This window comes from Oncorhynchus kisutch, linkage group LG1 (genome assembly GCF_002021735.2).
Source record: "Oncorhynchus kisutch isolate 150728-3 linkage group LG1, Okis_V2, whole genome shotgun sequence".
NCBI classification, from domain to species: domain Eukaryota; kingdom Metazoa; phylum Chordata; class Actinopteri; order Salmoniformes; family Salmonidae; genus Oncorhynchus; species Oncorhynchus kisutch.
Window position 1 is genome coordinate 28,792,491 of NC_034174.2, and position 25,842 is coordinate 28,818,332.

Sequence of the window (25,842 nt, forward strand, 5' to 3'; positions counted from 1 at the left end):
TCCTTTTTAGGCACAAACATTTTGGTCAATTTATATATTCAAGGAAAGAGAATAATGTACCGTAAAAGCTGTGATTGGCTGAATGTCTTAAACTCTGACTTAATATGTCAATGGCTCAATTTCTGCTCCTAAGTTCATTTACTTTACGGCAAGGCAGTGAGTAACCTGGAACAATGGCAGACATCAGGGGTCAAGCCCCATTAACAAGCCTGAGGTTCTAAAATCAAACTATTTATTAATTCTCTTTATTGATGTTTCAAGGCAACTTGACTTACTTGGCTTATTCCTTTCAGCTTATAGTGGAACAAAGGGCCTCAGAGCTGCAACTCCAGAAAACTCTGTTCTGGAACGTTTTCTTGATTTTCATTCCAGGTGGTTCCTGCCTTCATCTTCTCCTCATTTGTGCTGTTCCATGTCTTTTTTTGGGCAGCCAACCTTCCTTCTGCCCTGTGGGTTTCACTCTCAGCAAAAGAAAGTCACCTTCAAATATATAATTTCACAGCTCACATACTCAAACTGAGAATTAGCTTATTTTCTCAGATGTGCATTTAAGCAATGAGGTATGTCTATTGTTGTTGAGGGGATTTATTAAAACACAATGAGGTATGTCTATTGTTGTTGAGGGGATTTATTAAAACACAATGAGGTATGTCTATTGTTGTTGAGGGGATTTATTAAAACACAATGAGGTATGTCTATTGTTGTTGAGGGGATTTATTAAAACACAATGAGGTATGTCTATTGTTGAGGGGATTTATTAAAACACAATGAGGTATGTCTATTGTTGTTGAGGGGATTTATTCAAACACAATGAGGTATGTCTATTGTTGTTGAGGGGATTTATTCAAACACATTGAGGTATGTCTATTGTTGTTGAGGGGATTTATTAAAACACATTGAACAAATACACAGAGTACAAAGTAAAAGATGACAATTCACTTTTTTCATTCATTTGCAATTTAGCACAAACATCTGTACCATTATAACACTGCTTGAATTCAATGTCTCTCTCAAAGCTAGCTACACAGAGCAACCATCTCTGAACTTTACCAACTTTACCAAAGTGAACCTTCATACAAAACATTTCACATGCTGTACATTCACTGCAACAAAGGTGCCTTAACCAGGGTCATTTGGTAGCTTTTGAAGCCTTGTTTATAAGCATGTACATACACTGTAAATATATTTATAGAATTAGACTGAGGCCTTCTTACAAACACATTACATTCATACTGACTTCAGTTTGATTGCATTTCATAGTCACTTCAGCACTCCGTAAGGAAACAGACATGTGGATTTGATTGAACACATCCTGTGCGCACATTGCAGTTCTATGGCAACTACCCTGCAACATTCAGTTTCTCTCATGCATACTGTGTAGTTAGGTACATGATCGATAAGAGTATGAGAGAGACAAAGCACTGTAAATCTTAGTATTTACATAGCGTTGTTATATGCTGCTATCCAGTAACACTATTTCAATCAATGACAAGGTGTGTGGGTCTTGTCCAAACCTACACTATACCTAGTCCACACAGTGACCCTCACATGACTTACAAATGGAGTAACAGGCTGAACAGAAACACTGGGACTGTACACTCCATGGACAGAACAGCACTGATAAACACGCACTAAATTGGGGGCAAAATAGTAGCCTAAGAACTGACATGTGCCCTATTTGTTATTCCTATTTCAACTGGCCAGTATCTATTGTTGTGTTTGTAATTGAATGAGGTCAGTCAAGGCCGTGTGATACTGCACTCAGTTAAACTTCAGGTAAAGTGCTTTGTCTGAGAAGACAGTCAGACACGGGCAGACACTGTGCAGTAACACTTTTCAGCCAACAGAGCACCTCAGAACATTCATATAAAAAGCCTATAGAGCAGAGCTACAATCACACCCTGTATACAGTAATCTCTTCAGTTCAGGACAGTCCATTTACAATTCCTTTCTCAAGACCTCCACATGAGGGCTATAGCCGTGTCATTCAAAATAATACAAATAGGTACACTACCGTTCAAAAGTTTGGGGTCACTTAGAAATGTCCTTGTTTTTAAAAGAAAAGCAAATTTTTTGTCCATTAAAATAACATCAAATTGATCAGAAATACAGTGTAGACATGGTTAATGATGTAAATGACTATTGTAGCTGGAAACGGCAGATTTTTTATGGAATATCTACATAGGCGTACAGAGACCCATTATCAGCAACCATCACTCCTATGTTCCAATGGCATGTTGTCTTAGCTAATCCAAGTTTATAATTTTAAAAGGCTAATAGATCACTAGAAACCCCTTTTGCAATTATGTTAGCATAGCTGAAAACTGTTGTCCTGAATTACTGAAGCAATAAAACTGGCCTTTAGACTAGTTGAGTATCAGCATTTGTGGGTTCGATTACATGCTCAAAATGGCTAGAAACAAAGAACTTTCTTCTGAAACTCATCAGTCTATTCTTGTTCTGAGAAATTAACTTATTTGGGGTAGGGGGCAGTATTGGGTAGCTTGGATGAAAAACGTGCCCAAATTAAGCTGCCTGCTACTCAGACGTAAAAGCTAGAATATGAATATAATTAATACATTTGGATAGAAAACACTCTGACGTTTCTAAAACTGTTTGAATGATGTCTGTGAGTATAACAGAACTCATATGGCAGGCAAAAACCTGAGAAAAAAAATCCAACCAGGAAGTGGGAAATCTGAGGTTTGTAGTTTTTCAACTCAGATTTCCCACTTCCCACTGAAGATACAGTGGGATATTAGTTATGTTTCACTTCCCACGGCTTCCACTAGATGTCAACAGTATTTAGAACCTGTTTTGAAGATTATACTCTAAAGGAGGGGCTCATAAGAGTTCTTTGAGTGAGTGGTCTGGCAGAGTGCTACAGCCTCGGTCAGGCGCGCTCACGTGAAATGTTCCACTTCATTTTTACAGACAAAGGAATTGTCCGGTTGGAACATTAATGAAGTTTTATGTTAAAAACATCCTAAAGATTAATTCCATACTTAGTTTGGCATGTTTCTACGGGCTGTAACAGAACTTTTTGAACTTTTCGTTCGGCGCGAACTGAACGCACTTTTGGATTTGTTTACCAAACGCCCTAACAAAAGAAGATATTTGGACATAACTGGTGGACATTATCGAACAAATTAAACATTTATGGTGGAACTTGGATTCCTGTGAGTGCATTCTGATGAAGATCATCAAAGGTAAGTGAATATTTAAAATGCTTTTCTGAGTAATGTTGACTACCCAATATGGTGGGTATCTTTTGGCTGCTTTGTTGTCTAAAGGCTGTACTCAGATTATTGCATGGTTTGCTTCCTCCGTAAAGTTTTTTAAATTTTTTATCTGACACAGCGGTTGCATTAAGGAGAAGTTTATCTAAAGTTCCATGTATAATTTATCAATGTTTATTATGAGTATTTCTGTCATTTGATGTGGCTCTCTGCACAATCACCGCATGTTTTAGAACTACTAAACGTAACGCGCCAATGTAAACTCAGATTTTTTAAATATAAATATGAACTTTATCAAACAAAACATACATGTATTGTGTAACATGAAGTCCTATGAGTGTCATCTGATGAAGATTATCAAAGGTTAGTGATACATTTTATCTCTATTTCTGCTTTTTGTGACTCCTCTCTATGGCTGGAAAAATGGCTGTGTTTTTCTGTGGCTGGGTGGTGACCTAACATAATCGTTTGTGGTACTTTCACTGTAAATCCTTTTGGAAATCAGACACGGTGGCTGGATTAACGAGAATTGTATCTTTAAAATGGTGTAAAATACTTGTATGCTTGAGGAATTTAAATTATGAGATTTTTGTTGTTTTGAATTTGGCGCCATGCACTTTTCACTGGCTATTGCGGAGGGGTTCCGCTACACTCTAATGTACTTGTCCTCTTGTTCAGTTGTGCACCGGGGCCTCCCACTCCTCTTTCTTTTCTGGTTAGATCCAGTTTGCACTGTTCTGTGAAGGGAGTAGTACAGCGTTATACGAGATCTTCAGTTTCTTGACAAATTCTTGCATGGAATAGCCTTCATTTCCCAGAACAAGAATAGACTGACGAGTTTCAGAAGAAAGTACTTTGTTTCTAGCCATTTTGAGCCTGTAATCAAACCCACAAATGCTGATGCTCCAGATACTCAACTAGTCTAAAGAAGGCCAGTTTTATTACTTCTTTAAACAGGACTACAGTTTTCAGCTGTGCTAGCATAATTGCAAAAGGGGGTTCTAATGATCTATTAGCCTTTTAAAATGATAAACTTGGATTAGCTAACACAACGTGCTATTGCGACACAGGAGTGATGGTTGCTGATAATTGGTCTCTGTATGCTTATGTAGATATTCCATAAAGAAAATCTGCCATTTCCAGCTACAATAGTCATTTACAACATTAACAATGTCTACACTGTATTTCTGATCAATTTGATGTTATTTTAAATGGACAAAAAATGTGCTTTTCTTTTAAAAACAAGGACATTTCTAAGTGAGCCCAAACTTTTGAACGGTAGTGTATTGCCTCTAGTCTTTGAGAGAAAAATAAGAGCAAACATCGCATTTAAAAGGTCCAATGCAGACGTTCTTATCTCAATATAAAATCATTTCCGGGTAACAATTAAGTGCCTTACTGTGATTGTTTTCGATTAAAACGATAAAAATAAAACAAAAATAGCTGCTTTTTAAAAAATGTTTAGCAAAGAGCAATATCTCAAGTAAGAATTTTTCCAGGACTATCTGGGAGTGATCTTGAGTGGGGAGGGTAAACTGAAAACTAGCTGTTATTGAGAGGTTTGGTGCTCTCTTTCTAATTGGTCTGTTAACTAATTTACCGCCTGGTGTTGTCACCAGGCAAGCCAAAACTCCATCCCATGAAAATAGGTTGAAATTTCAGGCAGTCTTTTCAAACAGCTCTTACACTAAAAGGGCATTATCATAATTTTCACAGTATTATTCCAACCTCATAGTGTGGAAATATATATAAAACACAGGTTATTCACGTTTTTGACTGCACTGGGGCCTTTAAGGTTTTCAATGAGTAAATGTAATACACACATTCATGAAAAATCTCAACAAATTAAGTCTCATTGAACATATAAAAAGGTAGTTTCACTTTGGACAATCACATTAGCAGACAGATGGAATAAAAAGTATTGTCAAGTGAATCCATGCTGTCGCTCTGATACGGTTTAGTCCTCACAACACGTAATGCAATAAACATACAAAACAAAACATCAAAAAACAAGAAAACAAAAACAGCTTTTGATACTTTTACTGTATGGCTATCCAACCTTGGTCATTGATGGCTATCAAAAACTCTATGAAGATTATAATCTATTGATGATTGAATTAGCTATCTTATTCAACCACTGCCCTCAGTTTTCAATGGAAATAATTCCACTCATTTATAAGATTATCAAGCATACAATCTGGGACATTAGTCATCAGGGCCATGGAGTGAGCAGACCTCTTTAAGTGGCACTAAAGCAGTACATTCTGAAATAACACTTTACCTTAAAAAGAAGCACACACAATAACGCACATTTCATGGAAAGCATGAAACCTAGGCCAAAAGGTGACGTAGTGTCATAAGCACTTTTTAGTTTTTAATTTCTCACAATGGAAGGAGGAGCTTGGGGAACTATAACACAATAACTTGTATGTGTTAAAGGCAACAGAATTACTCCCATCCAGCACCATGTCCAGTACACAGTTAGCTTGACATCCCAACCATATGACAGACAGGAGGAAATTCTGTTCATAACACACACTAGTCATGGCCCCGGAGGTTGGCCAATAATCACATTCAAATATTAAAGAAATACATATTTGCATGTACATTTGCAGAAATAGGCTAGTAACTTCTATGTGATCTTCACTTTTTGCACTAATCCAGCCTGTTACAGTTTTATGCATGTATGTGTCAAATTCACAATGACAATGCAAGGCAAAATAAACAGCAGTCTCTTGAACTATGTACATTACAAGGGAGAACCCCTTAGTATATTAATAGCTAATGCAGCTCTGTAACTAGGATCCCTTTCTCCAGAGGCGGGAACTGGCAGTCTTTAGGGGTTGAGGCATAGTGTAGCTGTACTTCCTTAAAGTCACGCTTATTCTTACAAGTTCCAACTCCAGGCTCTGCCATAAAACTATAAAAACAAACACGTAGTAAACATAATGAGAGATTTGGCTGCCGTATCAGCACCCACTTATGATCTCTATAATTCTAGGATGGGAGCCTTATGCCTTCATAGTTCTATTTTCCTTCTATGTGTACGTAGCTAAAGCACACTGCTCCAGCAGAGGTCGGTCCCGATGCACAAAGAATAGGCAAAAGATGAACGCAGAAGGAAAAGACCCAGAATGAAGGAGCAGAGCCAGGCCTAAAGTCAATGAATAGACACAGATGATTCTCATTACAGCAGCTCCGGAGCATTGGCACCTCCACCGGCTCATCCACCATGTGTACTTTCACTTTTTGCAGCTCTTCCTGTAGCCAATACTTTCCCCTTCAGACAGGGCGGTTCCAGTCATTCTATAAGATCACTTCCCTTCCACGTGTCAGTTAGCAGAAGCCGGGCGTCTGAGGTCGTTTGACTCTCACATCCTAATAGACAGTTCCTCTGCTTGACTCACCAACCTAAGTCATAAAAGCAAATAGCTACTGCATGAAGTATGTTGAAGAATCCTCGAAAGATAGAAGTGCAATTCATACGATAGATAAATACATCTGTGTATTATTCCTAGGTTTATCCTCTGATCCATAGACCGAGAGCTTCTTACAGGAGGGGAGGATGAGGAAGGGGGGGGGGCGAAGATTCTGTAATCATTTATATAATAGTTGACATCCCTGGGCTTGGCTGACTCCAGATCAATTTTGGGATAGCTGATCTAATCTTCAATACAGATGACATCACTGGGCTTGCCTGACTTGAGGTCAGGGGTGGTGACGTCCCTCAGCGGGTCGCAGGACTTCTTGTCCAGGTGGCTGGACGGGGGTGGGGGGCCGTTGGACACTAGAAGAGGGGGCCCCGGGGGGGGGGATAATTTGGGGGGAGGGGGGTGAAGGGATATCAAACAGGGATACCAAAGAAAGGGTGCTCAGAAAAATAAATGACCCACATAAAACATTTTAAGCTTTTCATTCCCTAACATATTATTAGAAAGGGACACAGAGCAGCATTTCATCTTACAGTGCTCCATCTTTTTCAGTTTCTGTCCTCGGCTGTTCAGATAAGGAACATCTCATCTTACAGTTAGACCTACAGTCGTGCAGAGACAGGCCTCTTACCACTGACGTAGGGTCCCAGGGGCATCTGGCTGTAGTTGACCATGGCTCCTCCCGCAGGCCCCCGGAAGCTGCCCCCAAAACCAGTGCTGTACATCTGGGAACAGGCAAATGAGCTCTGGCCGAACGGCTGGAGGTAGAGTACAGAACACAATTTACACATCTTGTCAATAACGAAATCAACCAAAATGACCAAACCAAAGCACCCCAACTAAACCAAGCCAAACCTACAGTACCCTGAGCCTAACCTTGCTCCAACCAAACTAAACCTAATTGTACCAATCCTAACCCACCTATCACCATAACCGAGCCCATGCCTGTACAGTACCTGTTGGGGTGGAGGTTCGTTGCCACGGCTGGTGAGGCGGCTGAGGATGCTCCTCTCAGACATCTGCAGACGGGCAGACACCGGGGGGATCCGGGACAACATGTTGGGAAGCCGCGTCACATCTGCCTTCATATCACTCAGCAGCTCCTCCAGCTGGTTCAGTACTGGAACACACAGACACCGTCAATGACAAGAATGCACTAATGTATCCAATCTTATCTACAGTTGATGCAATACTTAATTTTTATTCACCCAGATCTTGAGTTTGTAGACAGTGTTTTAGTCCTGCTGCTGTGTACACACTGGGAGATGACAGACCTTTGTGCAGCACAGCGTTGGCTGGCTTGTTCCCGGCCAGAGACTCCTTGGACAGGTGCTGGTGGGACTCAGCCAGACACTCCACCTCAGCAAAGCGGGTATTCAGGGCCATAGCCGGGTGGTTGGGGTCCTGGGTCATATTCAGGTATGCTGCCCTTCTTAACTGCTCCTCTATCACCAGAGCCTGCTCCAACAGCTAAAAGAGAGAGAGACTTTTGACATTGTCTTTCTTCAATAATACATCCTCATTTCATTTTATTAAAACCTCACCACCACCCCCCACCCCCCACCCCCTTTAAAAAATGAATATCCCCTGTACTGCCCTCTACCCCACAATACAAAACAACACATTAGACTAACCAAATCTCACTGCTTCTACAACCGTATATCAAACCCATCTTCTCCAGCTGTACAGACAACCCCCCCACAACATACGGTGGGGCAAAAAAGTATTTAGTCAGTCATCTTGGGGGAGAACATTACTGCTCTAGAGGAGATCTGCATGGAGGAATGGGCCAAAATACCAGCAACAGTGTGTGAAAACCTTATGAAGACTTACAGAAAATGTTTGACCTCTGTCATTGCCAACAAAGGGTATATAACAAAGTATTGAGATAAACTTTTGTTATTGACCAAATACTTATTTTCCACCATTATTTGCAAATAAATTCATAAAAAATCCTACAATGTGATTTTCTTTTCTCATTTTGTCTGTCATAGTTGAAGTGTACCTATGATGAAAATTACAGGCCTCTCGCATCTTTTTAAGTGGGAGAACATGCACAATTGGTGGCTGACTAAATACTTTTTTGCCCCACTGTGTCTCCTGAAACATCTACACACTTTTTATAATTGTATAGAACTCACATTCCACCCTAAGACACGCAGAGACCATCCCATTAAATAATAGTAAAGGGTCTGTTATCCCCCCACCTTTGACCCTGTTCCTCCTTGTTAGCTAAATAGCCAACTTTGCCTGAGCAAACAGAAACACAAATCTGGCCTTTTCCTTTTTTGAATACCTGTACCTCATTATAAACATCCCGACAGTAAACTCCACTCCCAACCTCTCACACAGACATTCCAATAGAGACATTAAAGGCATTAACCTGGTGCACACAGAAAACACATGAATCACAGTTTCACTCATGACACAGAAAGGACACACCCCTGTCTGACTCCCGGGTCGACCTGTGCCAACCAGCTGTTAGTGGCCAGGGCTCCTCGTAGAACCCTCCACTGGTGGTCCCCTGACCTTTTTGGTACTGGAAGTTCAGAGACCCCTCCATCTAAGACCCACCATTCTCTCCGTCCCATATACCCCCTGCCACTGATGTGCCTTCACCCCTCCCCCCCAAACGCCACCAGGCTCAGAGTGTTAAAATCTAACAAGGCCTCCAGTTCTTTAAAAAAATATATTTAGAAAATTTCATTTAACTAGGCAAGTCAGTTAAGAACAAATTCTTATTTACAATGATGGCCTAGGAACAGTGGGTTAACTGACTTGTTCAGGGGCAGAACAACAGATTTTTACCTTGTCAGCTCTGGGATTCGATCTAGCAACCCTTCGGTTACTGGCCCAACGCTCTAACCACTAGACTGCCGCCCAAGTTCACACAAGTCCCCTTTTTTGGGATAGAGTCAGAACAGCCCGACGGCAGCTCATTGGCAACTCTCCTACTTCAATGCACTCATGCAACACGCAAAATAAGTCCAGTCCAATTATTCCCCAGAATTTTTTATAAAACTGTACTGGGAGTCCATCGACCCCCAGTGCACGGCCAGGAGACATTTGGGTTATGGCCTCTGCCAGTTCATGGGAATGTCCATTTCATACCTATGTGCCAGAGAGCGCTTAGGGATTTCTGCAAACAAAACCTCAGCACACATAGGATCACACAGTTCTGCCATAAACAACTCCACGGTTTTATACTAAGGTCCCTATATAAACTGCCCAAGTCCCTACTTAATTCAGCTAAATTAGCCTGAAAGCCTACATTGCCTTGCCCCGCCAGCTCTACCTCCACTTCACTGATCCTATGCTCAAGTTCCCCCTAGCCTCTGAGGATGAGAGAGCTGTATACTGTTGACAGAAAAGCCGAATTTGGACTTTTCCAATATCCCACCATTGACTCAGAGACTTATACTCCTCTCTTCGATGCCCCCATCTTTCTCAAAAAGTCTGGAAGCCTGAGCAAAAAGTGTAAGAACTTTACATTAAACTTCTAATAGGATCCCTGCCGATGCCCTGGTGAAATAGACAGTCGAGCCATGGTTATGTGGTGATCTGAAAAACCTACCGGGAGAATGGTAGCGCCCAGCAGCCTATTACTCTGATTCCTGGACATGTAAAACCGATCGCGTCGGGCTGCACTCACCCTAGTCCCAAAGACATTCACCCATGTATACCATCTTGTGTTGGGATATCTAGTTCTCCAAACATCCACTATGTCAAACTGCTTAATGATGTCCATTAACACCCCCACTGAGCCTGAATGAGGCTCCTCCCCATTTCAGTCTTTTGTATAATCCATCGTACAGTTCCAGTCCCCGCCAACCACCAGCGTCTCCTCAGGCACTACCTGTGAGAGTTCCTGTCTAAGACACTCAAACAGACGCCCCCTCTCTCTCTCCCTGTGTTAGGCGCAGACACATTTTTTTGATATTACTACAAGTAGTCTACTCCTACACACGTCCTTTGAGGAGCATATTTTTACGGCCAGCCCCGGTGCAACGACTGCCACCCCTGCACTAACATTTGTTCCATGGCTCAGCACACTTGCCCCTTTCCACCAGAGCCCCAATCGACTTCATTCACCACATCACTATGCATCTCCTGCAGAAACAACACCTGTACCTTTTTTGTTTTACATATTCACCCAACACACTCCTCTTTCCCGCATCTCTGGCGCCATTTATATTGAGCGAGCCTACCCGAAGAGTCTCCATAAGAAGTGGGAGAAAAACCAGCAAAGAATAAGACCAATAGCAAAGCTCAAATAGCTCCAGTGCCAGAAAAGAATTATGAATCTAAACAGTGTCTGAAGGTAGACCCTTACGCACTGTTGTGACTCACTTCCTCAATCTAAACCGTTTCCTGGGTGAGAGGACACCATGCCCCTCATTTTTCATAGCGTGTTGTACTGATCTTACAAACCTTCCCAGACAGCAAAAAAAAGCTTCAAGATGAACCTTTTTCCCTTTAGTCTCATTCAGGAACCTTGACAGTTCCCTCACCGTGTACTTTGACCCTTTGGCTCTCAGCTTTGGACCCATTGAGGAGTCCTCCAATCTACCATCCTCATCTCCATCTCCCATCCTGACCACCTGCCCTTTCTCTCTAGCTGCCCCCCCACCCAAAGGCGCAAAGGTTCCTTTGCGCCTTTGACCACACCAGCCTCCCCTCCCACCTCCTGTCTTCTCCGCTTGACATCGTCCTCCACACACCCCTCCAGTCGCTTCCCCTTCCCCACTATACTCTCCTCATCCACTAGCATAACCTGACTAGACCCAGTATCATCTACACCACCATCCATGTCATGACTAGACCCAGCCTCATCCACACCACCATCTATAGCATGACTAGGCCCAGCCTCATCCACACCACCATCTATAGCATGACTAGGCCCAGCCTCATCCACACCACCATCTATAGCATGACTAGGCCCAGCCTCATCTACACCAATATCTATAGCATGACTAGGCCCAGCCTCATCCACAGCACCATCTATAGCATGACTAGGCCCAGCCTCATCTACACCAATATCTATAACATGACTAGGCCCAGCCTCATCTACACCAATATCTATAGCATGACTAGGCCCAGCCTCATCTACACCACCATCTATAGCATGACTAGGCCCAGCCTCATCTACACCACCATCTATAGCATGACTAGGCCCAGCCTCATCTACACCACCATCTATAGCATGACTAGGCCCAGCCTCATCTACACCACCATCTATAGCATGACTTGGCCCAGCCTCATCTACACCACCATCTATAGCATGACTAGGCCCAGCCTCATCTACACCACCATCTATAGCATGACTAGGCCCAGCCTCATCTACACCACCATCTATAGCATGACTAGGCCCAGCCTCATCTACACCACCATCTATAGCATGACTTGGCCCAGCCTCATCTACACCACCATCTATAGCATGACTAGGCCCAGCCTCATCTACACCACCATCTATAGCATGACTAGGCCCAGCCTCATCTACACCACCATCTATAGCATGACTAGGCCCAGCCACTGCGGCCTGCGATTCCATGGCCCCCTAAAACGCTGTTCTCTTCCTCCCTAACTTTAAAAAAAAAACAGTGGATACCACTAAACACATAGTGCTTTAATCCTCCACCATAGGAAAAAAAATGAAAGAAAAGACCAAGGAAAGAATCAAGAAAATAAGTATAGACAGAGCCCTCCACACGGCCTCTCAACTACAAAATGCTCCCAGCATGCACACACAGAGACAGAGAGACAGAAAGACAGAGAGAGAGAGAGAAAGAGAGATATTGAATGTTGTTTTGCCCACTATTCAGATTCAGGATGTTCACGAATGTGTTATGACAGCAAGAAGTGTCTCACCTTAAAGCGGCGAGCCAGGAACTTGTTCTTCATCTCCAGGTAGTTCCCCTTGTGCATCTCAGTCTTGAAGGGCTCATTGAGGATGGCATAACGTGGGTCGTTCTGAATGTCCTGCCAGCGGGCATAGCCATGTCTGAGGTTCCCCCATCAGTGAAAACAAACATTATAAAATAACTTTACATCACAAATAGCTTTAAGACATCAGCTCCTCTGAGACCAGACAAGTGAATTACTGTGCCCTGTGCATTCTGACCAGCTCTGTAAGATGCAGAGGAAGGATACGTTACGATGCCAGCCAGCAACCAGTAGTCATGGCGACGGTGCCAGATGTCATACATCTTCCCAGAGGACACAGCGGCCCGCTCCTCGTTCTGCCACAGGGTGTGTAGCTCTGACAGAGATGAACAAACATTAGACCTGCCAAACATGTAGTGTTCCTTCCTATACCTTAGCTGTCCTGTATGGCTCAATTGGTAGATCATGGCGCTTGTAACACCAGGATTGTAGGTTTGATTCCTGCTGGGGCCACCCATACAAAAAATACATGCACGAATAAGTGCTTTGGATACAAGTGTCTGCTAAATGGCATATATTAAATGATTATACTACCTGTATCTCCTGCTCATCCCTCACCTGTGAAGCCTCCGTCGGCGATGTTGAACATGAACCTCATTTTGAAGCCGTTCTTCTCCACCTCCCTCCTGATGTCCTCCGTCTCCTCCTGTGCTTCTTTCTCACCATTAAGCCTGCCCTCGGGCACTGGCATGTCCTCGCTCTTGGGCTCGTCTGAAAAAACTAAGTAAATGGATTGACAAGATTCCATTTTTGAGTTCCACCCTCAGGAAAAAGTGTTACCTCACTAATATACAGTAATGTGTCTTTCACTCTTGCCACTCAAAGAGTGAGAAGGTTTTCAGGTTTTTCTTGTTCTGCATTTACCTGGCTTCAGTTCCTTTTCCTCAGTTTTGGCTGGGGCAGGATCACTGTCTCCTTTATCTAAAGACTTCTCTGTCTCTCTACAAGGCTCCGCTAGGGGGTCATAGACAGACACATGGCCAAATCAAAACAGAGAAATGTCACAACTGACTTTTAGGAGGTGGGACAAACCAAAGCCAATACATTAACCATTTACATCTCATTGGATCATAATAACCATGTAATGCACCACTCACCTTTTGGTGAGCTTTGATTGGACGACAGCTCTGTCTGTTTGGATGGAGGCTCTTTAGGATTGGTGAATGGCTCTGGAAGTGTGCAGGGTGTGTCTGTCCTTTCACTACTCTCCTCTGAGGAGACTGGTTTGTCCTCTGTGCTGCACTTCACTGTCTCATCCCTGTCAGCAGCCTTGTCTGTCTTCCCTACCTGGGAAGATGACTCTGTACTTAGATTAGTCTGGAGAGACTACCATCACAGACGGAGAGGAAGAGAGATGGGGGAGAGAGAGAGAGAGTCAGTTTACATTAAAAGGTGATAGTTAGAAGGTGGCATATGTTTTGAATTATAAGAACGATTCAATTAGATGTAGGGGAAAATAACAATATGAAGACAGTAAAAGATAGAGGGATAAGAAGGATACGAGACAGGGCAATTAAGGAACATTTCAGAAGAAGAGGAGTGAACTCTGACCTCCAGTTCTGGTAGCTTCTTGTACTCTAATTCTGTGGTCTCCTTGTCTTCAGTAGGCCCTGAGGTTGAGTCCATCTTCTCTGTAAAAACAGCAAATCAATCACCAACATTGTCTCTCATTTCCTGTTTAATAAATCTAATGAACTAACATAAGTGAAACACACACACAAACAAACACACACTAGAAGAAGCTACAAATGGACATGAAAATGCAGGAGCTGGTCTTCTTGAATGAGTTCAAAGTTAGGCTCAAATCTCTGGTGGACAATAAAGTGAGGGGCTGAATGTTTTGACCCTTAGATGCACCACACCTTCCCAAATATTTCTTGCCTGCTCAATGTGTAAATGTATGTTTTTAAACTGTGGTGCTTTGTGTTGTATGTTGTAATTATGTCTGAAACTGTGTGCTGCTATTTTGGCCAGGTCTCTCTTAGAAAATAGTTTTACATTTTTTTATCTCAATGAGACTAACCTGGCAAAAAACAAAAAAAACAAATGTGACTCTGACCTGGTGGGACAGGAGTGCCAGGAGGCTGGGGTGTGGCAGCAGGGCTGGCAGGGACAGGGGTGTTGGGGTCAGAGGACAGACTCTCAGTCAGTTTCTTCAACTCTAGTCCAAGTGGGATCAGGTCTGGAGTGCTGTACTTTCCATTGACATGCTCAAACTCCTGGACCTGGATACAGACACAACAGTGAGTTAACAATCTATGAGAGGACACTGGGTTTCTCCACCATTCTAGACGTTTTATTGAAGGCATGCTATCTAAAACCAGATGCTAAAGCAGGGAACCAGCCTTACTAAATCTAAACATTGCTCATCCCAGTTAGGAGGGGAACTAGTTGTTTTCTGCTGGGTTTAATTTATGTGATTGGTTGGTTAATTTTAATGATTGGTTGATGCGTACCTTTTTCCTGACCAGAGACATAACTCCGATCCTGGTGAGGACATGTTGGCGGGACAGCCCCTCTCGTGGGACACCGTCTGCAAAGGTCTCGGCTCCGTCTGCCCCCGGCTCACAAAGATGTCTCATGAACAGGGACACATAGGCCCTAGAGAGACAGGGAGACATCATACACAGACGGGTATGCATTTGAATGGGACGTAATGGTGAACAGTAGAGACTGTTGAGATGCCGTTGAATCCCAGTTAAAATACTCCTGAATACAAGATGAGCTTAAAATACCTGAACTCTTTCTCACTCTTCCCTCTCAGGTCTCTGACCAGCCAGTGAGAGTTGAAGGCGTCCTGAGGAGGCATGCCCCAGCGCATGATAGCATTGAGGAAGGCCTTCCGCTGACGGGTGTTGAACCCCAGCACCTGGCACAGGGCATTATACCCACTAGTCAAATCAACATGCACACACGTTGTCTACTAAAATAAAACCAGAGTGCTTCCTTCCTTACCTCGATGTTGCCCCCTACGCGTGCCAGCAGGGGTGGCAGAGGTTTGTCCCTGTCACTCTTCAGCTGTCTGCGAGAGTGCCTGCGCCCACCTACAGAGAAACACCCCCACCATCAGACAGGTGCCTCAGTAACATCTTACCAATGATAGGTTCCAGGCCCATCTACACAGAGCAGAGCTGGCACTGAGCGAGTTATCTATAACGTAGTGATTACGCAGGTCTCATTGACACCCACCTTCCGGCCTCTCCTCGAAATCTTCGTCCTCGTCCTCGGACCCCACGGAGTACTCGGAATGATTGTCTGAAAGATCATCCTGCCACTCTGAGCCACAGATCAGATCAGAGAGAAACAGCACAGTGCATTCACTTCTGCAGGGGCCCACTAGGGGGGGGGGGGGGGGGGCACTGCAGACCACTACAGTGGGCATGCACACTACTCCACTAGGGGGCAGGCATCCTCTACTGACTACTACTGACTAGCAGCAGAGCCTCTGTCTGCTCGGTCCTCCCGTGCACTTTATCAACACTTTGTCTCTGAGTGTGCTTTTGCTTTAGATGGGTTTTAAAACAGTTCCCCTTCAGTCTCAAATACCTATTGTTGAACTATGGGGGATCGTGTTAAAGAGCACCTCAACACAACTTACATACTTTAAAACTAAAGCAATATAAAGCAATACACCTTCTAAATGTGTCACTATTTTCAAGCAAGCTGCTATAGTTATTCACACATAACCAAAAAGAGGTATAGTGTGCCACTCGTGTTACCAGAGGTATATCTAGAGCGATGCTTAGTTCACTAAACTTTTCCCTAGGAGGGGGAATAATCATATAGTTCCTGTTAAAGCAGAAGAGAAATGCAGGCCAGAGTGTACAGTACAGTATGACGCAAACCTTGGTCCTCCTGAGACGTGTCGTTGTAGTTGACCTGCTTGCGGATGCGTTTGCCTTTGCCCAGGTTACGGGCCAGGTCCTCCTGCTGCTGCTCATAGTGGTGCCTCAGCAGCTTCTCCCAGTAGTCTGGATCCACATTCTCCTCCTGCTTAATGATCTCCCGCTGGGGCTCCTCCTGAACACACGCACACCCACAGACACACACAGGAACACACACAGTGAGAATACTGAACAAGGAAACAAGGATACTACTGGGTAAACAAAGTGGTTACCTTAGCTACTACTGATTAAAGTGAGAATACAATGAAGAGAGACGACTGAATACACACACTGTGAGAATACATAACAGAGCCACTCCTAGACATAGACACCTCCAATGCTCACTGAGTGTGTGTGTCCTTACCTCCGCGTCCTCGTCTTTGACCACATACTGGGCCACCTTGAAGGAGCTGAGGTATTCGTTCATGTTCTGGATCTCAGTGTCCTCCGTGGCATTCTGGCTACGGTCCAGCAGCTTGGAGATGGCATTGTCATCATAGTGAATGACACTGCCCTCATCTCCATCCTTTATGTCCCCTGGAGTAAACACACGATTCGCAATATACTGTGTCAGAGGAACACAGACTTACATCTTGTTCAAATCAGTTAAAAACTACAATATGTTCCTGACAAAACAGGCTTGACTTTTTCATACAGAAATGAATTATAATTGTGACACATTGTAGTCAGTACGCGCATCATTAGTCTTACACAGTTTCTGGTGGGAACCCATGGCCCGAGCGGCCGCCTCCATCTCATCCTTGAAGAGCTCCTCAGTGCCAAACTTGAGGATGTCGTCCAGCTCCTGTTTGGACATGGAGCCGGTTTTGGAGCCCAGGCCGGGCCTCACCACAAGGTGGGTCAACATCATCTTCCTCTTGGCCACCTGGGTTATACGCTCCTCCACGCTGGCCCGTGTCACAAAACGATAGATCATCACCTTCTTGTTCTGACCTATACGGTGGGCCCTGCTGAATGCCTGCAGCAGAGAGATGGAGGGAGGGAGAGAGTGAGAGAGGAGCAGAGACAGAGACAGATACAGAACAGGGTGTCAAGGAGGAAGAGAAATGGAAAGAGACTATTCACAACTCTGTGAGGGTTTTAATGCATACAGACAACAGTTTATTATGTAGCCTGTCTTAGTGTGTACCAAGTCCCACAGTACCTGGATATCGTTGTGAGGGTTCCAGTCTGAGTCGTAGATGATGACGGTGTCTGCCGTGGCTAGGTTGATGCCCAGGCCTCCAGCTCGGGTGGAGAGCAGGAAGCAGAACTGCTGTGCGCCCGGTGCTGCAGTAGAAATTAAGTCACACAGTCATGGAGTGTGTACGCAAGTGTGTGAGTATAAGTGCTGTCTGTGCTGCTCCCTGCTGGACAAAGACAGAACAGCAGCGTAACTCACCGTTGAAGCGGTCGATAGCCTCCTGTCGTAGCCCCCCTGTGATGCCTCCATCGATGCGTTCATATTTGTATCCCTCGTATTCCAGAAAGTCCTCAAGCAGATCCAGCATCTTAGTCATCTGCGAGAAGATGAGAACTCTGTGTCCTTCATCTTTGAGTTTCTTCAGCATCTTCTGAAGCAGGGTGAGTTTGCCTGAGGACTTGACCAGCTGGTTCCCATCATAAGAGCCATTGGGTAACACTGGCGCCTCCTGCATTTACCCAAAGAGCAAATAACCCAATGAGAAAGCACAGCACCTCACACACAGACAGTCAACTCATACTGATAAACACAAATACCTGCATGTTGGCAACCTATAAACTTCTACAATACATAACTTCCCTTTGCCCTCTCTCCTCCTCATCACTCCCTCTCCCCTCCCCCATCTCTCCACCCTCCCTCACCATGGCTGCCACTGGGAACAGGTAGGGGTGGTTGCAACACTTCTTCAGGTCCATCATGATGTTGAGAAGGGACACCTGGTTGCCCCCGCTCTTGGAGTTGAGCGCCTCAAAGTTCCGCGTCAGGATGAACTTGTAGTACTTCCTGTTAGTCAGAGGTCAAAGGTGAGAGGCGGGATTAAGCCTGGGGGTACAACTCAGAAGAGGTTTTATACAACAATGGGAGGTCCAATAGAAAAGTACTAGAAGAGGACTAACTAACTTCTGCATGGGGCTGAGCTCCACTCGTACAATGAGCTCTGTCTTGGAAGGCATGTTCTTGAAGACATCAGCCTTCAGTCTCCTGAGCATGTGTGGGCCCAGCAGGTCATGCAGCTTCTTGATCTGGTCCTCCTTGGAGATGTCTGCAAACTCTTCCAGGAAGCCCTCCAGGTTACTGCAGAAAGAGAGAGCACAGACACAGCAAAACAGTTTATAGAGACCTTTTAAAGACTGTACAGTCAATGTTAAAATGAGCAATGGAAGCCTTGGCTTCAGGCAGTACTGTAAAGAGGACCCTGTGGTCACCATTGCATCTCCCTAAGCAGTAGCTCATTACGCTCTGCTACAGCAGCAGATAGCAGGCCCCATAGGCAGACTGCCAGGCTAATGGAGGGGCCCCAGTGGGGGGTACAGTACAGCTCTTACTTAAATCTCTCTGGGGTGAGGAAGTTGAGCAGGTGAAACAGCTCCTCCAGGTTGTTCTGCAGAGGAGTGCCAGTCAGTAGCAGCTTATAGTAGATCTTATAACCGTTGAGGATTCTGAAAAACTAAGGTACAGTGACAGAGACATTAGAGGCTCAACCAAGCCACAAATAGAGTTGAGTAATAATTATATACGAGGTTGATGAAGTTGAAAGGGAGGAGATGGATAATATATTGATAATAGATTGTAAAGAAATCAGAATTTCGATCTTAAGAAACGGACTATTAGACAATTTACCAGTGACAAATACAATAATGACCAATTACATCAATTTGTTGAACGCATTGGTTTAAGTTGAGGTGGATTACCTTTGACTGGTTGTTCTTCAGTCTGTGGGCCTCGTCCACCACTAGACAGGCCCAGTTAATGGAGCCCAGAATGGTCTGATCAATGGTAATCAGCTCATATGATGTCAACAACACATGGAACTTGATGGCACTGTCTTTCTGTCAAGACCAAAACAGAGACTCTAGATATGACAACCACTCTCCTTTCAATGTAAATTACACGCTTGTCGATGTTCACTGAGATTTAATACATTGTAACTGTAGTTCATGGGGATACCTTCATACGGAAGACCTTGCGGCCTGTCTTGACTGTACTGTCCTCAAAAGTGAACTCGTTCTCCCTGATGACCGCTCGGCTATCTTTGTCCCCAGTGTAAGTGACCACGTAGAAGTCTGGGGCCCACATCTCAAACTCCCTCTCCCAGTTGATGATGGTGGACAGGGGGGCACTGACCAGGTATGGCCCTTTGGAGTGACCCTGAAGGGGGGGGGGGGGGGCATGTTTCAGTCATGACTAAAGATACTATTTGACAATATATGCAACATAAATTGTATTACTTTAATCAGTACTGATTCTATTGTGTTGTATTTACCCAAAGGAGAAGTTTTCGTTTATACAACCAAATGTCTATTTTTGATGAAAATGGTATGTTATAGAAAAAGGTGTCTGGACCCTTCTATAAAATTGTATTTACATCAAAAATAGACATTTGGTTGTAAAAAATAAAACTTTAATAATGTCATAGAACATTAATACCAAACAAATAGACCCCTGTTCTGAGCCTGTCCTCCTCACCCACCTCCTTGTAGAGTGAGTAGAGGAAGACGATGGTCTGGACAGTCTTGCCCAAGCCCATCTCGTCTGCCAGGATAGTGTCTGTGCCCTGTGCCCAGGAGAACCTTAACCAGTTCAGACCCTCCAGCTGGTATGGATGCAGGGTGCCCCCAGTGGCATTGATGTACCAGGGTTGATGTTCAAACTTGATGGTAGGCTAGTGACAGAGAGAGAATAACCAGAAGTATATCAGTTGATTGTTAAGCTAATAGGACTGTATGTTTTACTCCCTAGTAATGATGCCCACTCACATCTATAATTGGGGCATCGGGGGGGATTTCTCTCTCCCTCCTCTTCTCTTCCTCTTTACCCTTATTTCCCTTTCTCACCACTAAGGGGCGCTGGTCATCACCAATCATCTGCTCCCTGTCAAATCACAGTAGATATTAACAAATAGTCAACTCAGGATGTGAAATCATGTGAAACAAATATGCTTGTGTGTGTACTAGAGAGAGCGAGAGAGACACAGAGAGAGGGATAGAGAGACAGAGGGAAAAAGAGTGAGCGAGACAGACAGAGGGAAAGAGAGAGACAGAGAGAGAGGGAGAGTGAGACACAGAGGGAAAGAAAGAGAGAGACAGAGAGAGAGATAAAACAAAGTGTGAGATCTGAGCTGACCTGTGGTCCCAGTAGGAGTGTTTGCTGTGGTGATACTCAGGGACATCAAAGTCATCCACCTCCCAGGTGCACTGGTCATAGGGCAGGTCTCTCCACTTGATCATGTAGTGCACATCTCCATCCTTATCATAACTGCAGGGACCGCAAGGAACAATGACAGTCAAAACTCTGTGAGCTTTTGGATTGAACCTCAGAATACAAAGACAATTACTTGTACACATTTCAAACCTGGGACAACAATGTTTTATGATGCTGTAGATATGACTGTCTTTACTCCATTGTATATAAAGTGGTGAGTGTAAGTCTGGGTGAGAGAAAGTCCCTATAGGGAGAGGACAGTGTGTGTATGAAGTGAGCACCTGTGGTTGATGATCCGGTGGATGACCATCCACTCTGGCTTGATGCCGTAGCGGTAGAATCTCTCCTCCATGGCAGCATACTGCAGGTCTTTACTCTTCCTCTTCTCGTTGTTCAGCTCCTCCTCCCCAGAGCCGTAGTCGTACGGAGGGGGCTCGTCCATGTCGTTCTTCCGCTGGTAGTTACGGTACATCACCGCATGGTACAGCTCTAACTGCACACACCAGAGACAAGGGCATGGCTTAACCAACAATGCTGCGGAAAAAGTATGACATGAAGTTGCCTTACATATTCTTGTCATATTTGTGACAATGTGCTGTGACGTGTTGTCTTGTAAGCAGGCAAGTCCACAAACAGCGGTGTACCTTCCCCTTTGACCTCTCACTGGCCAAGTGCCCTTTTGGGTGGTGGTTTAATTATATAAACATTTGTATACTGTTTTTGTTGCTGTTGTTCTGAACCCACTGCCCACAAGTTCACCCCCCCCACCCCACCCCCCCACCCTTGCCTGTACGGAGATTGCGCACGCCCGGTATCCAAACATGCATGGCTTGAAATGCAGTAACAGGTCGAGTGTGTGTAGCAAGCTACTTAGTGTAAATATCAACAGTACTGCCACAGCAGCATAACACTTGATAACACCTGATTTACATCATCGATATTCGGTTTGATTGTCTGATAGCCTACGTGCAGCACTTCATTTATTTCCTGATCAGAAAGAAAATAAATCATTCAGAATAGTCTACTACACCATGAGTAGGCCTAAAATTTCAAATCAAATATTATTTGTCACATGCTTTGTATACAACAGGTGTAGACTAACAGTGAAATGCTTACTTATGAGTCCTTCTCCAACAATGCACAGTTAAAGATATTATAATAATGGAAAATAATGAGTAGAAAATAACATGTCTATACAGTATACAGGGAACAGACAATAACATGTCTATACAGTATACAGGGAACAGACAATAACATGTCTATACAGTATACAGGGAGCAGACAATAACATGTCTATACAGTATACAGGGAGCAGACAATAACATGTCTATACAGTATACAGGGAGTAGAAAATAACATGGCTATACAGTATACAGGGAGTAGAAAATAACATGTCTATACAGTATACAGGGAGCAGACAATAACATGTCTATACAGTATACAGGGAGCAGACAATAACATGGCTATAGAGAATACAGGGAGTAGAAAATAACATGTCTATACAGTATACAGGGAGCAGACAATAACATGGCTATAGAGAATACAGGGAGCAGACAATAACATGTCTATACAGTATACAGGGAGCAGACAATAACATGTCTATACAGTATACAGGGAGCAGACAATAACATGGCTATAGAGAATACAGGGAGCAGACAATAACATGTCTATACAGTATACAGGGAGCAGACAATAACATGGCTATAGAGAATACAGGGAGCAGACAATAACATGTCTATACAGTATACAGGGAGCAGACAATAACATGTCTATACAGTATACAGGGAGCAGACAATAACATGTCTATACAGTATACAGGGAGCAGACAATAACATGGCTATAGAGAATACAGGGAGTAGAAAATAACATGTCTATACAGTATACAGGGAGCAGACAATAACATGGCTATAGAGAATACAGGGAGCAGACAATAACATGTCTATACAGTATACAGGGAGCAGACAATAACATGTCTATACAGTATACAGGGAGCACACAATAACATGGCTATAGAGAATACAGGGAGCAGACAATAACATGTCTATACAGTATACAGGGAGTAGGAAATAACATGTCTATACAGTATACAGGGAGCAGACAATAACATGTCTATACAGTATACAGGGAGCAGACAATAACATGGCTATAGAGAATACAGGGAGTAGAAAATAACATGTCTATACAGTATACAGGGAGCAGACAATAACATGTCTATACAGTATACAGGGAGCAGACAATAACATGTCTATACAGTATACAGGGAGCAGACAATAACATGTCTATACAGTATACAGGGAGTAGAAAATAACATGGCTATAGAGAATACAGGGAGCAGACAATAACATGTCTATACAGTATACAGGGAGTAGAAAATAACATGTCTATACAGTATACAGGGAGCAGAAAATAACATGGCTATAGAGAATACAGGGAGTAGACAATAACATGGCTATAGAGAATACAGGGAGCAGACAATAACATGGCTATAGAGAATACAGGGTTGCAGACAATAACATGGCTATAGAGAATACATGGAGCAGACAATAACATGGCTATAGAGAATACAGGGAGCAGCCAATAACATGGCTATAGAGAATACAGGGAGCAGACAATAACATGGCTATAGAGAATACAGGGAGCAGACAATAACATGGCTATAGAGAATACAGGGAGTAGACAATAACATGGCTATAGAGAATACAGGGAGCAGACAATAACATGGCTATAGAGAATACAGGGAGCAGACAATAACATGGCTATAGAGAATACAGGGAGCAGACAATAACATGGCTATAGAGAATACAGGGAGAAGACAATAACATGGCTATAGAGAATACAGGGAGCAGACAATAACATGGCTATAGAGAATACAGGGAGCAGACAATAACATGGCTATAGAGAATACAGGGAGCAGACGATAACATGGCTATAGAGAATACAGGGAGCAGACGATAACATGGCTATAGAGAATACAGGGAGAAGACAATAACATGGCTATAGAGAATACAGGGAGCAGACAATAACATGGCTATAGAGAATACAGGGAGCAGACAATAACATGGCTATAGAGAATACAGGGAGAAGACAATAACATGGCTATAGAGAATACAGGGAGCAGACAATAACATGGCTATAGAGAATACAGGGAGCAGACAATAACATGGCTATAGAGAATACAGGGAGCAGACAATAACATGGCTATAGAGAATACAGGGAGCAGACAATAACATGGCTATAGAGAATACAGGGAGCAGACAATAACATGGCTATAGAGAATACAGGGAGAAGACAACATGGCTATAGAGAATACAGGGAGCAGACAATAACATGGCTATAGAGAATACAGGGAGCAGACAATAACATGTCTATACAGTATACAGGGAGAAGACAATAACATGGCTATAGAGAATACAGGGAGCAGACAATAACATGGCTATAGAGAATACAGGGAGAAAACAATAACATGGCTATAGAGAATACAGGGAGAAGACAATAACATGGCTATAGAGAATACAGGGAGCAGACAATAACATGGCTATAGAGAATACAGGGAGCAGACAATAACATGGCTATAGAGAATACAGGGAGCAGACAATAACATGGCTATAGAGAATACAGGGAGAAGACAATAACATGGCTATAGAGAATACAGGGAGCAGACAATAACATGGCTATAGAGAATACAGGGAGCAGACAATAACATGGCTAGCCATTTGATTAGCTATTTAGCAGTCTTGTTTAGAAGTCATATGGCTTGGGGGTAGAAGCTGTTCAGGGTCCTATTGGTTCCAGACAGTGAGGTGGCAGAGGGAACAATAGCTTAGTTTTTTAAAAGCTTTGGATTGTGTGTAGCGTACAGTGGGGAACGCGCGGCACATCTGTCAGTTAACAGCATGCAGACAAAACAGTCCTTTTGCAATATTTCAAATAAAATTGCAGAATAACAAGTTGGAAAGAAAATGGCTCCTGCTGAAAAGAGAAGACTCTAATCTTTCTGCTGTAGGCTACGAACATATTTTATCAACTTCCAAATAGGTATTTTGAGCGAACATTGTTTTAAAAAGTAAAACAAGAGGGAGGTAGGCTTTTGGCACGAGCGCATCGGCCATCGCCAGTGAGTGAGCTGTACATCATTGGGTAGGTCAGTGAAACTGGAAAGCTTTTTCAGGACTAGAATTTCCTCTTCACTCTAACTAGCTTGCTTAAAAATTGTGATGAGTGAGTGTGTTGTTTGAGAAAGAAATAACCATACGATAAAAAATGAAAACATTCGTTACAGAGGCAGTTAGTTGGCCTGTTATGAATTTCTAGATAAGGATTATTTATTTTTCAAGGGGGGTGTCCTTTTTTAATTGTTTTGTAGCACCTGCCCCCTGTGCACGGCCCTGCTTGTTTTGTAGCACCTGCCCCCTGTGCACGGCCCTGCTTGTTTTGTAGCACCTGCCCCCTGTGCACGGCCCTGCTTGTAAGCCACTATTATTTGAACATGGCTGACTTTCAAACACTGTGATAACTCTGACAAACCCCCAGCAGTCAGCAGCAGTCAGACAAACAGACAGATTATGGTCTCACCTGTAGTTCGCTGACCCAGGAGCAGTGCCAGTAGGAGAGACCAGCCCACTTGACAAACAGTTCCCTCTCCGGGTGGCCCTTCAGGGGAGGCTTGACCAGCGGGTCCACCATCTCTCCATCAGGGCCCGGGGGCACCTCAGTGGGTAAAGGGGGATCCCCCCAAGTCCAGTGGAGAATCCTCTGTACCTTCCCCTTCAGAGGTGGGCACTAGAGGGGGAAAGAGAGTTATGTGAGACAGAATGGTATTATCCTCATTAGTCTATCTCTGTTCTCTCTTGGGAGCCTGCACAGAGAGTGACACTTTCCATTTCGTTTCCAGCAGTCTATTTTATTAATGGAGAACAAAGTGCAGTCTCACAAATAACATG

At 43.7% G+C, this 25,842-nt stretch overlaps 1 protein-coding gene across 5 annotated transcripts in view; it reads right to left on the minus strand.

The window, feature by feature from the left end:
• Window positions 1-858: 858 nt before the first annotated feature.
• The window catches only part of LOC109875254 (chromodomain-helicase-DNA-binding protein 5), a 52,070-nt gene continuing 27,086 nt past the window's right edge, over window positions 859-25,842 (minus strand). The window contains exons 10-39 of one of the 5 annotated variants that reach the window (XM_031813561.1): window positions 25,475-25,681; window positions 21,184-21,395; window positions 20,825-20,956; window positions 20,458-20,572; window positions 20,172-20,363; window positions 19,649-19,849; window positions 19,393-19,530; window positions 19,027-19,148; window positions 18,602-18,775; window positions 18,343-18,484; window positions 17,900-18,149; window positions 17,663-17,787; window positions 17,209-17,476; window positions 16,862-17,034; window positions 16,459-16,633; window positions 15,803-15,868; window positions 15,569-15,657; window positions 15,349-15,482; window positions 15,070-15,214; window positions 14,673-14,838; window positions 14,165-14,244; window positions 13,711-13,939; window positions 13,478-13,567; window positions 13,172-13,333; window positions 12,821-12,929; window positions 12,539-12,671; window positions 7,879-8,140; window positions 7,627-7,790; window positions 7,302-7,428; window positions 859-7,026 (exon numbers count right to left, since the gene is read on the minus strand). In XM_031813561.1, the coding sequence (XP_031669421.1) occupies window positions 6,902-7,026; window positions 7,302-7,428; window positions 7,627-7,790; window positions 7,879-8,140; window positions 12,539-12,671; window positions 12,821-12,929; window positions 13,172-13,333; window positions 13,478-13,567; window positions 13,711-13,939; window positions 14,165-14,244; window positions 14,673-14,838; window positions 15,070-15,214; window positions 15,349-15,482; window positions 15,569-15,657; window positions 15,803-15,868; window positions 16,459-16,633; window positions 16,862-17,034; window positions 17,209-17,476; window positions 17,663-17,787; window positions 17,900-18,149; window positions 18,343-18,484; window positions 18,602-18,775; window positions 19,027-19,148; window positions 19,393-19,530; window positions 19,649-19,849; window positions 20,172-20,363; window positions 20,458-20,572; window positions 20,825-20,956; window positions 21,184-21,395; window positions 25,475-25,681 (4,707 nt within the window). In that variant the 3' untranslated portion in view covers window positions 859-6,901. Of the gene's footprint in view, window positions 7,027-7,301; window positions 7,429-7,626; window positions 7,791-7,878; window positions 8,141-12,538; window positions 12,672-12,820; window positions 12,930-13,171; window positions 13,334-13,477; window positions 13,568-13,710; window positions 13,940-14,164; window positions 14,245-14,672; window positions 14,839-15,069; window positions 15,215-15,348; window positions 15,483-15,568; window positions 15,658-15,802; window positions 15,890-16,458; window positions 16,634-16,861; window positions 17,035-17,208; window positions 17,477-17,662; window positions 17,788-17,899; window positions 18,150-18,342; window positions 18,485-18,601; window positions 18,776-19,026; window positions 19,149-19,392; window positions 19,531-19,648; window positions 19,850-20,171; window positions 20,364-20,457; window positions 20,573-20,824; window positions 20,957-21,183; window positions 21,396-25,474; window positions 25,682-25,842 lie in introns of all 5 variants that reach the window. The other 4 variants (XM_031813624.1, XM_031813477.1, XM_031813748.1 and 1 more) reach the window with 4 other exon arrangements.